We start from the raw sequence: 13,042 nt of genomic DNA on the forward strand, positions 1-13,042 counted from the left end.
CATGATGGTTGGTGATGGTGGAAATTGGATAAGTTAATTTATTTTAGAAGACGGCTCATCAAGAATGTTTATGTTGGATTTGAAAATGACCATGTTATAGTCAGCTGGGAAGCAGCTCCATGGTACTGCAGAATTAGGAAAGAAACTTTGCTCATGGCATTTTCACTTAGTTTTAGGCATAGAAAGTAAAGGAAATGGCTGATAGTGGTTGTAGCTAGTCGGGTGTTTGCCACTAATGCCTTACAGAGAGGAACCATAGAGTGAAGATCAGTTGAGCATTTGTGATGAAAAAAATGATAGAGCAGAGATAGGCTTGCAATGTCTTATGAGAAAGGAGCAGCAGGGAGGAGAAAAAAAAAACATCACCCACTAGTCGGTTTTGTACCCTGTCCAGGCAGAAAAGGATGCTCTGAGCAGCTCCTCCTTAAATGTGGTAACAGTACTCCATCTTAGGGCGTCATTGGCTCTTATATAGGTAAAAGATTTGCAATAGGAGGGAGATACCTACTGGAGCAGTAGAATGATCCAACCATTTTCCTGGCAACCTTGACAACAGATTTGATGTATGCGTTCCATTTCAGATCAGAAGTGAAGGTCAGTCTCAGAAGCTTATCAAAACATGATGCTTCCTGAAGATGAGAGCCATTCATTTCAGTTGGGACCAGGTGGGAATTAGAGCATTTGTGATGGAAAGATAGAAGTTTGGTTTTTAGATGCATTAAAATTAACCAGCCACGTTTTTCCCCATTGCACCTGCTCAAGATCAGAAGAAAAAATAAGAAAGACAGAGAAGAAGTGTCCAAACGAGTAAACTAAAATGTTCAGATAAGTCCCCTTGAAACATTGTTATAAAGCTCTATTTGAAGATTGTTGAGCCCTTTATGTGTGCAAAATCTGTTCTCTTAGATCAGATATGTTTCAACTCTAAGTTGATTCTTCAGACTATTGAGATCTATGATCTGCATATATACAGTTAAGTAACAAACCATATTCCATGTCTATCAAGTAGCAACTTTCATTAGTGTGCTACATACAAGCCTAGCTTGAATTGCCAGCATTAAGCTTTATTAAAAAAACATTTATAAAGCTGTGTATAGGATTGACTTCATAATAATTTACTACATCTGTTCTTCATGTTTATGGACATGTATATTTTGAGAATAACAAAATATACCATAACTAAAGAAATAGATAAAAAATTAAAAATAATATTACATTCAAAGTTATTGATCAATAATTTCTCTTGACATGCATCTATATGAAAGACACCATATTTGGTTGTTTGTGACAAATAGTCTGTATTGAAATGCAAGAGTGCTCGATATCATGACAAGTAGAACATTATTATATACAACTTCCATTAACACAGGCAAAGTTTTGATCTAACGTCCTCTTCACACTGCATCATCTAAACAACAAAATAAACTCATTCAAGTGTATTTTGTTGTGTTAAAATATTTTACCCTGAAGAGACCATTAGGTAAAAAACCATAGTAGTGTTGAAATAAACCATAAATAAATATAAGCATCAATGCGTGCACACTTAACTCCAGCTATTAGGAGAGGTCACAAAACAGAAGAGATAACCCATCTGTCAAAGGGACACAGACATTAGACTTGATATGTATTAGAGGTGCATGACAACACATTAAAAAAAAAATTGGAATGAATGGATTTCAGTATTTTGATGGTGAATCCGGAGTCAGTTCCAGAAATGGTCAAGTAGTTTACAATTAGGAAGCCATGAAAAGAATGCAAAAATCAAGCGACATTAAACATGCAAAAGGTTAGGTTTGTAATTTAAAAAAAATTTAATCCACTGAAGTCCATAAGAAAAGAAAAAAAAAAAAAAAAAGAAGCAAAATTGGTTAAAAAAATTTTTTTTTAAAAGTGCCTTTTGAATCATAAACTGTTTCAGCCATTTCCAGGACTAACTGAGGATTCTCCGTTAAAGTACTGAAATCCTCTGGATGCCCATTATTTATAAGTAACGAAGATTCAACGATATTCTGGAAACAAAAACCCAGAAGAGATCTAGAGTGCATAGCGGAAACATACAGAGAGAAAACAAAACAAAAAAAAAAACACATGAAATTGATCACAATGATCTAAAACTATAAAGACAAGGAGTATCGGCCGTCATTAGTTTAAACAGGTGCTAAAAGCATTTAAAATACAAACATTAACTAGTGTGACTAATTGACTATAATTACTATCACAAAACAAGAATAGAACCGACAATTTTGGTTCTGAGGCATGCCAACAACAATTATAAGAAACATTTCTATGACATTTTGAAATATTGAACCAGATTTGGAATATTAAATATTAGATTACTTGGAATGTTTAACAAGATTATTTTGTTTGATAGACTGGGCGTGACTCCAGGGTTGGTTGACCCATGGACAGAAGGTGGGGTCAGATAGTTGATTGGCTGCTCCAGTAATGTTATCAGAGAGAAATATAGTTGCAATGTGCAAGTTATAAATGAATCATGAAGTTAAAAGCAGTATTTACATCCGTGATGAAGAGATCAGCCAGAAGCAAGTTTTTACTAAGAAAGATGGATCCATATATCTTTAATTCTATGTGTGATCCTTGTTTCAGCAACCAGCCAAAGACTACACTGTAAGACTTCAGACCACGATTGGAGTCAAATGATCGATTATGTTACATTAATAAATTTTATAGATAGAAGGAAGGTTTTTGAAATAAAAAATAAATTAAAAAACTTACTTAAAATATGAACCATAAATTCATTAAAAAAAACAAAAACTTGAATGAAATCAGGCAAAGAGTGGTTTTGAATAGAAAAAAATTGAATTAAATTTATTAAATAAAAAAATTGGATTCAAATTTTTAAAAGAAAAGAAAAAAAATATATATATTCATGGTTATTTTAAAATGGTCTGTAAACATGGGTTCTTTAATAATTTCCTTAATATATGGATACATCATAAAGTTTTAACCACACACAAACAAACATGCATATATAACTAGGATAAGCATCCAATAACAGGAAAAATTAATTCCCCTAACAGAACAAATCAAAATCCTAAATCTTATGTCTAGAATATTTATTCTAATTTTGATCAAAATCCATCACATAATTTTGTTTTATTAAAATATCTCAAATTTAAAGCTTAAGTTTAAATGGTCTTCAGGGAATCTTGCTTCATCGGTATCTAATGACTATCTAAAATTTAATGCAAATGTGAAATGTTTCAAGTTTCAAATGGAAGGTTGTGCACATTATGGCTCCTGAAAGCTTTTACCCCACAGTCAAGAAAATTCTGAAATTTAGGAGATATTTATTCATTGACATTAAATAAAAATTTTTTTTAAATAGAAAATAAAAATAGAGATATCTGAATTTTTATAGGAGACCATATCGCCTATTCTTACTTCCTTTGTATTAAACTAAATGTAGCCAATAATTTGACCCATGGTATTTATATTTCAAAATTAATAATAATCAATTAATTAGTTAAGTGAATCCTGCAGATATCAAGTTATAAACATATAAAAGATATAAAAAATAGATAAATCATTTTACTTTTATGATGTATCCAAAAATAAAGGAAATTAAAAATAATTGCACCATGTTGAAATATATACTTTTGTTTTTGTTTTGTAAGCCAAAGGGATTAATTTTTTTTTTTTTCTTTTTTTTTTTTTAGTTGTTATCCTTATTTTTGTTAGATTTATCACAAAATTTCAGCCAATCAGCTTTCTGGGTTTCTCCAATTCATAACATCCATAGAATTCAGCAGAACAAGTGAAGAAAATTGACCAATCAAAAGAAAGAGAAGAAAAAAAAATCTGGTCCGACAATACTTTTTTTGGTACTTATACAGAATTCCCCATATATTAAAAATCAAAAATAAAGAAAAACCTGTAAGCATGTACCCATGATGGAACGAAAATATCATGTTCTAAACATCTTGTAAATTGATCCAGTAGTTTTATTTCTAACTAAGAAAATTCAATTTTATAAGTAAAAGGAAAGGGGGCTATCTCATGTTGCCATCTTGAAAATAATGTCAAGAAACAAGGGAAACAACGCAACAATAATTCAAACTCGCAAGAATTTTGTGGTAATGTCTACAAATTCCCATTAATTGCTTAAAATGTTTTTTTTTTATAAAAATAAAACAACTTGATCAATTAACGTGGTTTTTGGAATATGACATTTTTTGTTTCGTCATGGGTACATCAAGAGATTTTTCTTTATTTTTGTTTTTTAATATAGGGGAAATCCTGGGCAAAACCCCTTTTTTTGTCTCCTCTTGATTTAGCCATTTTTAAATAAAACAGAAGTTCTCTGGGTGTTTTCACTTAGAATCGAGGTCAGAGGAAAAGTTACAGTTGGACAAAGGGAGATAATGCAATAACACATTCTGATAGAGAAAATGACAATCACAGAAACCAAATGTATTTTCATCTGCACTTCTTTGTCCACGATCCTTCATTCTCACATCATACTCATTCCACAAGTATAATTCTATATCTAAAAGTTCACAAGATATCTTCTTGTTAATTTTTGGTCATGTAGAGTTTATGAGAGAGAGAGAGAGGAGAGTCTGTGGAATCAACGCCGACCGGCGAAGTTGAAGGCCGTTCGAATTCTGTTAGGGTAGGGAACTCCTCGGGTAGAAAGTGGGAGGGAGTTGAGTATATTCATCATGTTCTTCGGGCTGGGCACCAGCATTCTCGACAAGGGGCCAACCCTGGTCACCGAGCGTTGAGAGGTCACTGTGCGATGGGTGGCCACTGTGCGTTGGGAGCCCGCTGTTGCTGCTGCTGCTGCCAGCACCTGAGCTGATGTCCAGGGTCGCTGACCCGACCTTTTCAGCTGGAGAAGAGGGCCAAGCAGTTTGCCCTGAAAGTGGCAACAAAGAAAGAAAAAAAAAAAAAAAAAAAAGAAAAAACACAGCGTCAAACACGTCAGACAGCAGGCGGTGGCCGGTACACACAAACACACCACGTGACAGACAACATTTACAACAACAATACTAAACGGGGTGGGTGGGCGGTAGAAGAAACAGAAGTGACAACATCAAGCCAGTGTATCATGAAACAATGTCTCCCAAACAGACATGCTTTATTTTAGTCATAAGCAAAAAAACTACACACATACAACATCTAGATAAAGAAAACTTGTTTTATGAATGTTCTAGAAATATGAAAACTACAATGTTGATACTACAAGTACAATATCAAAAGCAGTAATGAAACCACACACCAAATATTAATGCAATACTTGTGCAATTAAATGAAAAGGGAAGGAGGGAAAAATATTTTTAAAAAAATTTAAAAAATATGAAAGAAACAGCACAACAAAAATCACACAAATTTTGAAATGAGGATGTCCTTTTGTAAATGGTTGGAAAATGGTTGAGTTTCATATGGCATATCAACTTTTTATTATTTTTTTTAATTGCAAACAATTTCTGAAGGATTTGTGATAGTCATTCTTTTTATCAAGTTGGAACTAGGCTGTATAGCATTTTTTTTTTTTTTTTTTTTACAAGGGACATCATTTATCAAGACCTGGAGACCACGCAAGGATAGAGGGATATGAATGTAAGGTGGTAGTGTAATAATCGTTGATGGTGTAAATTGGGTAGAATTTGGATTATTTTTATTGTTTCCAAAAAGAGTGAAATAAGAGAATGCAGTAGGATTATAATACAGATCCAACAATCTAAGTAGCCATGATCCTAACGCATCTCATTACTGAAAGATAGTTGAATTTGTATCTTTTTCTTTTTAATCTTTTTTATTTTAAGCAAAATATATTTTTCATGGTATATCAATCATTTTTTAAATGGTAAAAGAAAAAATAAAATAAATGTTACAGAAAAATAGATCAAATAATTTTTTTTCATATTAAATATTCTTTGATAAAAATCAATTGCCGACAATTCAAAGAAATATAAAATTTATTTGGTAATCAAATTAATAAGAAAAAAAACATGTGAAATGTAAAGAAAACTCTTTAAACTATGGTATTTCTTTAAACTATGGTATTTCAAAGTTTAATGCTTCATCAAAAAAGAGCAAGGTTATATATAGAAAAAAAATGGCATAAAATCATTAGCCTAGAAATAAAAACTATTATAAATATTAAATAGATAGTAAAGAACAGAGATAAAAAATATATAAAAGTATAGAAAATATATACAAGAAAAATAGAATAGAGAAAAAATTAAAAAATATAGAATAAAAATTGTAGTCCAAACTTTGTTATTTCTGATGAGAAGGATTAAGCTTTGAAATACAATGGTCTAAAAGAGCTTTTATATTTCACTTGTTTTTTCCTTACTGATTTGATGATAAAATAAATTTTATTTAACTTTGAATTGTCATCAATTGTTTCTTATCTAGCTTGCTCCACTCGTCAGTGTAAAACTTTCTGTATCTTGATAGATTATTGTATAAATATTATTTTTAATTATCTTTATCTATTTATTTATCATTATTCTTTGACATCTTAAAAATATATATATATATATATATATATATATATATACAAAGAAAAAAAATTCAGAATATTTTAAAGAAAGAAAATGTTAAACTTTTTCAAAGAGGGGAAAAGTTAAATGAAATTAAAATTTAATATTTTAAAGGAGACAATATTTTTTTAAAAATATGAACAAATGTTAACTGCATAGTTTGACTTTGAAGATTTTTTTTTTTTTCTTTTTTTAAATTTTACTCCTTAAAAATCAATCAATAATCAATTTTCCTCAAGTAAATCTGTTCAACATGGAAATGAAAAATGCCGGAGCAAATAATTTGTTGTCTTTATGTGCACTGAAATATAATTGCAAACATAGCGTTGATTTTGGTGTCCTTTCAAAATTAAAATCCAATTTTCTTCAACCATAGTAAATTGTCTCATGCAAATGTAACATTTGATTATTATAGTCGAACATGATATTTCTTTTAATTTATATACTGACTGTCAAAAACTGATCACAACGCAAATCAGATGAGTTTGTTTTTTTTTGTTTTTATATAAAACTAGCAAATTCATGCTTCCTCCAGCTGCATATTTTTGCTAGGCTGGTAGAATTATATGATTGTTTGGTTTGTTTTATGGCATATCAAAACATCTAAAGAGTTATTTAATGCTGCATAAAATTAGCAAATATAATTCTATAAAAAGAATTATATTCCTAGAATAGATTGCTTTACTCTTGAAAAATAAATTGATCTAAGGAAATTTCACAAAGGGTACCACCACTACTACTCAAAAATAAGAAAATGGAGCATCCCACTATTTAACACTACACTTGAACAAAAAATTACTCCTTGGCATTGGTAATCTTTGTTCCCAACATGATTGCCACTGCCTTCTATTGTGACACCACATGCTCCCACAGACAAGCTGCCGAGCTCAAACGCTATGTGTACCGTGGATTTTTTTTGTTCATCTTATGGCCATATTATCATTTTCTCAATGGGGACGCATGGGTCCACAAATAGAAAAATACAGACGCCAATGCTCCACATATATGTTGGTTGGACTGACTGTGTGTTTCTTCATGCTAAAGTTCACATGTACGTTCTGTCGAGGCCGTGTCAGTCACTTGCCTTCAGTTCATCTCCCCATCTCCCTTGGAACAACGAACTACCGTATCCAAAATCCAACTGTCCACATCAGAGTTCAAGCCTCAACTAATTAAGCATCCGACTAATCCCTCTCCCCCATCAAGTGTCGTTCCTATTGTTCCATAAGTATCAGTCATTCAGTCACCTAGTCACTCATCACATGCTGAATTAAACCCTACCCTTATTTCTCTTTGTGTTAACAAATTCCTATCCACTGTCTATTAGCAAGTCCTTTTAGTACTCGTGAAACCTACCTCCTTTTCTTTTGTCATCTATCTTGCCCTCACTCCACCCATACTCAATATAGTGTCACACTAATATGTATTTGAGGAGAAAATAAAAAGGAGAAATAAGGTTTTGATTTTTGAAAGAATCAGATGGGGATGAACTTATATGCAGGTTTAATCAGCTTCCTCCAAAGAAAAGTTCCATGGGAGCATGAAATTCACAAGTAGCTCCCAGTCACATGTATATACCCATTAGAGGAAATGACAAAGTGGAATTTTTGCAACTCTTGCAGAGAAGTGTCGGCATCCTACATACAGCACCTGGAATTCCCAAATTGGTCACCTATTTTAGTAATGACCAGGCCAAATGTTGCTTAACTTCAGTGATCTGATGGGAACCAGTGTGTGAACATGATTATGCCATATATATATATATATATATATATATGATTATCAAAGAACTACATACAATACATAGTTAAAACAATAAATTCTAAACTATGAAAGTAATTTCAACACTATTGATAAGGTTTTACCTATTCATTCAGTTACTTTATTATTGCTTATATTTAAATTCATATTTTGAAGCATGACGTAACTCAAATCTATAATGCCATAGCAAAGCTTTAGTTTGTTAAGGTAATGTATTAAAATCTGAAGATCAAGATTTCCATTTCAATTTTTAGCCATGGCATCTGCTTTATTTGCTGGAAATTTAGTATTAACTATTGATGCAATATTTTCCATTTCTAAAAGTAGTTAAGATCTGATATTTCAAAATGTGACAAATTCCTCAACGTATGTATCAGGTTTTAAAAAAACGGTGACTAATGGAAACACAAAAATCTCCTTAGAGATAGTCGATTGAAGATAAATTTTTTTCTCTCACCTAAGGATAACTCAAGGACATATTAACATAGAAAGGGAAGATCAATGACACATCAATATCTAAATTCCTTTTTTTTTTTTTAATAAAAATGTTTTAATTAAATACAACAAAAATCATTACATAAAAATGAAAAATGAACTAGAAAATATAAATAAATAAAAACCAGCCCAAACCCCACATGTAACCTACTGACAGACAAGTCCAAACTTCAGAGCCTACTTATCGATAAACCAGTTTAAACCCCACAGACAACCTAGCAACACAAAGAAAATTCTAATCATTTTGATAGTTTCTGCTAACAAAGAATAAAGTTATTCAAACTATTGTTTTGAATCTTCGGTTCTTGTCCAGAATTCCCCCATATTAAAAAATCAAAAAACAACAAAAAAGAAAAAAAAAGAAATCTGTATAATGAAAGGAAAATATCATATCCTAAAAATCACATAAATTGATCAAAGTTGTTTTATTTTTAACTAAGAAAAATCAAATTTTATGTGTAAGCAAAAAGACTGTTTTACACTACTATCTTGAAATAAGTACAGATAACTCCACAATAATTCAAACTTGTGAGATAAGTCTTGTCATGCTTACAATTTCCCATAAATAATTTAAAATCGTTTAAAAATCCATTATAAAAATAAAACTACTCTATCAATTTACGTGATTTTTGGAACATGATCTTTTTTATTCAGACACAAATATGTATAGCATAAAGATTTTTCTATTTGTTTTTTAATATCGGGGAGATTCTGGACAACCACCGAATCTTATATTTTGCAGTCCCCCCCCCATACACACATATAAAGAATATTTGTGTAAACCTGAAACATTTAACATTAAGAAAATAGGTTTCTGAATTTTTGAGATGAGTATTGGTTATTCATATTATTTAAATTCTTTCGACTACTGTTCTCATCTTGAGTGTTATTTTCACAATGTTTCGGTCAATGTAACCTCCGACCATCTACAGGTGTATTTTGTCTAACTCGGGAATGTTTCTGTCAAACTTGGGACCTGTGGTGCAAAGACCTGTAGTACAGTGATTAGAGTACTTTGAAAAATCAATTGTAAATAGTGATATTCTCCTGAAGGTTGAAGGTTCAATTCTCAGTGTGGGCGACCGAAAAATACAATTGCGAATTATTTAGAACCTTTATCGAGTCATTGCTGATGGAATGAGTGCATGAACCTTGTGAAGTAAATAAAATGTTCTGTTCGAAATTCCATCCAAATTTCCGAGTTCGACAAACATTTCCAAGTTCAACAAGATACACTTGAAGAAGGCCTGAGATTGCATCGATCAAAACGTGAAAATAACACTCAAGATGAAAACAGTAGTCCAAAGACCCCAAATAATACAGATTATTAAAACATTCTTCAAACTAAGTGCTCAGCCTGGAACAAAAAAAAAAAAAAAAAAAAACAGTATGCACCGAAAATGATAAAATCTATAGAAATTTTTGTGCATTTATCTGCACGACATTTGTAGTCTTAAAAACAACTACAATCAGTTTCAACTAAGTCAAAATTAAGAGAAAGAATAGAGTGTGTGTGTGTGTGTGTGTGTGTGTGTGTGTGTGTGTGTGTGTGTGTGTGTGTGTGTGTGTGTGAGGGAATTAGACAGGAAGTCATTCTTTGATGAAACAAAAAATCATCTAACTTCCATACACCATACACAGCAATATTAACAGTTTTCAGCAAGACTGGTCATAAGAGGAAAAAAAAAAGGCAAGATGGAATAAGAAAAATAAGAGAGAGAGAGAAAAGAAAGGGTTAGTTTAGTTGTTTTGTTTTACAGTATATCAACCTTTTCGTGTTATTTAATGCCGAATCCAATTGGTTTGATAAAAGTTCTTCATATCTTAAAATATTTATTCATGGTGTTAGGTTGAAAAAAGAGTGGTTGTCAAGAACTCTGATATATTAAAAAACAAAAATCTCTAATATACTTACCTGTGATGGAATGAAAAGATATTTTAAAATTAAATTTGAATTATCTTTTTTTCTTTAAGATGCCCAACCGAGACAGTTCCTCTTCGCTTACTCATAAAATTTAATTTTCTTAGTTAAAAATAAAACTACTGGATCAATTTATATGATTTTTGGAGTATGACATTTTCATTTAGTCACTGATGTGTACATCATACAGATTTTTTTCTTTTTTTTTTCAATAGAGGAGAATACTGGACAAGAACCAAAATTTGTCAAGTCATTTTTGCCAAAAAGCGAAACAGTGTATACAGTAAGTTTTCCTCAATAGTAGCAAAAGTCCAAGCCATCATAAAATACTTCCCCGCTCCCCCATTAGCACAACCAGGAGTTTTTGCAGATTTTTTTTTAAATAATGAAATATTTTAATATAGGGAGAATTCTAGACAAGACCCAAAATCCCCCTAACAACTCCAGTCGCAAGCAAGAAAAGAACTTAAGCACATGGAGAAGATAAAATAGTTAAAAGTCAATATATAATCCAAGCGTGTCAGAATTGGATGGCTGAACCCTCCTACCTGTGATATGGTTTGAAGGAGACAAGAAAAGAATGTATGTGTGTTACATATTAAGAATCCGACATCAGTAGTGATTAAGTTAGCTAGTGTGAATTTTGTGCTTAAAAAATTACCAAATATATTTAAAAAAACAAAGATATTGAAAAAAGAACTATATTGTCCATATCGGTCATCGAATAAAGTTCTCAAAAATGAAAGAAAAAAAAAGCTCGCTTAATTTGATCAAGTAGTTTTTTTTTTTGTTTTTTTTTTTTAAAGAGGAAAATCAAATTTTAATAAGATCGATCATATCGCAGCCATTTTGGCTATTTCCATGGACAAGGAGGGAGGCGTCAGGAAAGATAACTTCATCACTACTTAAAGTTTGTCAAAATTTGACAAGATTTTGAAACATAAGCAGAAAAAATACCAAGATCAGTATTTTATTTATTTCTTTATTTATTTTTACTTATTTTACAGAGTTTCTCTGTCCTTTTTTAATCCCTTTTTCATTTAAAGACAATCCCCCCTTCTCCTCCGTGGAAATAGTCAAAATAGCTATGATACGATCGATCTCATTAAAATTTGATTTTTCTCTGTAAAAAAAAAAAAAAAAAAAAATACTTGATTAAATTAAGCGATTTATTTTATGAGAACTTTATTTCATAACAGGTACTTACAATATAGTTCTTTTTCAATATCTTTGTTAACAAGGATCATGAGTGTATGATGACCCAGATCTGTGAAACAAAATCTTTCCTAGGGTTGAGTAAAAGATGGGTAACAAAGAAGGGGCAACAGGTAAAGCAGTAGACAAAATGACGAATGATGTTAAGTTTTCAAGCCGAGAGTTTTTCAAATCAGTCTCTCCGGGAAGCCATACGAATGAAATGCAACCAATGATGTAGAAAACCGATTATCTTAAATGTTACAGATCACTCTGCATCACTCATTTCGTTAAGTTAGAAAGTTTAAGATTTAAATAATTAGCTAAGATAACATTAGTCTCCCTCTTCTAAGTCCATTCTTTCCAAATAAAATCTTGAAAAAAACTGTTCTTCCCCAACAAAAAGAAACTTATTTTTCCAATAACCACTAGACAAAATGGTAATAATGAAAAGAGTTTCATTTACTTTAATTAAACAGACGAGACAATCAATGGCTACTCATGAAATGTGGCAAAGAGAAACATTGATGATGCAAAGAATAAAAAGACCCCCATATAAAGCTTGCACATGTGTGTATAACGAACTTGCTTTATTACATGTGTGATAGAATTAGCAGATTATCCTTTCTCCGAATTGACTATCACATTATATAAACATGATAATTTGTATACATAATTTGAGATTTTGTCAGTTTTCCTAGATTTTGGCAACATTACTTTATTAGTTTGTTTTGATCTCCATTACACTGTTCTATTAACCGGTTAGTTATCTTTTTTATTCTTATTTATTTTATTTTTTTTTTTCCATAGGGGTCAACACTTATCAAGGCCCAGAGGCCACTTGAGGATAAGGGTTACTGAGTCTACAGTAGTCAATGGGATAATATAGCAATCGTTAGTAGTGGAAATTTGGTAAATTGGATTACTTAAGGGGACGGTTAACTAAAAATTTGTTTATGTTGGACTTGAAAATAATCAAATTGTACTCAGATGGAAAACAGGCAAACGGAAGAGAGTTACACAGGTGTGCAGTTCTCAGAAAGAAGCTTTGCTCATGGAATCTACATTTTGGTTTAGGCATAGATAAAGAAGGGGGAAAATTATTGTCAGTGGTTTCAGCTAGACAAGTGTTTTTCGTAAAAATTTGGTGCGG

General features: G+C 31.4%; 1 protein-coding gene across 3 annotated transcripts in view; it reads right to left on the bottom strand.

The window, feature by feature from the left end:
* LOC145248088 (uncharacterized) overlaps positions 1-13,042 on the bottom strand; it is a 119,053-nt gene that overhangs the window by 29,048 nt on the left and 76,963 nt on the right. Inside the window, exon 8 of one of the 3 annotated variants that reach the window (XM_080109873.1) lies at positions 3,619-4,882. The exons of the other annotated variants lie outside the window; for them this stretch is intronic. Within the exon in view, the coding sequence (XP_079965999.1) occupies positions 4,592-4,882 (291 nt within the window). The 3' untranslated portion in view covers positions 3,619-4,591. Of the gene's footprint in view, positions 1-3,618; positions 4,883-13,042 lie in introns of those variants that run through there. 3 annotated transcript variants of the gene reach the window in all.

Source organism: Euprymna scolopes, chromosome 26, assembly GCF_053919585.1.
Source record: "Euprymna scolopes isolate OS-2025 chromosome 26, ASM5391958v1, whole genome shotgun sequence".
Taxonomy (NCBI): Eukaryota; Metazoa; Mollusca; class Cephalopoda; order Sepiida; family Sepiolidae; genus Euprymna; species Euprymna scolopes.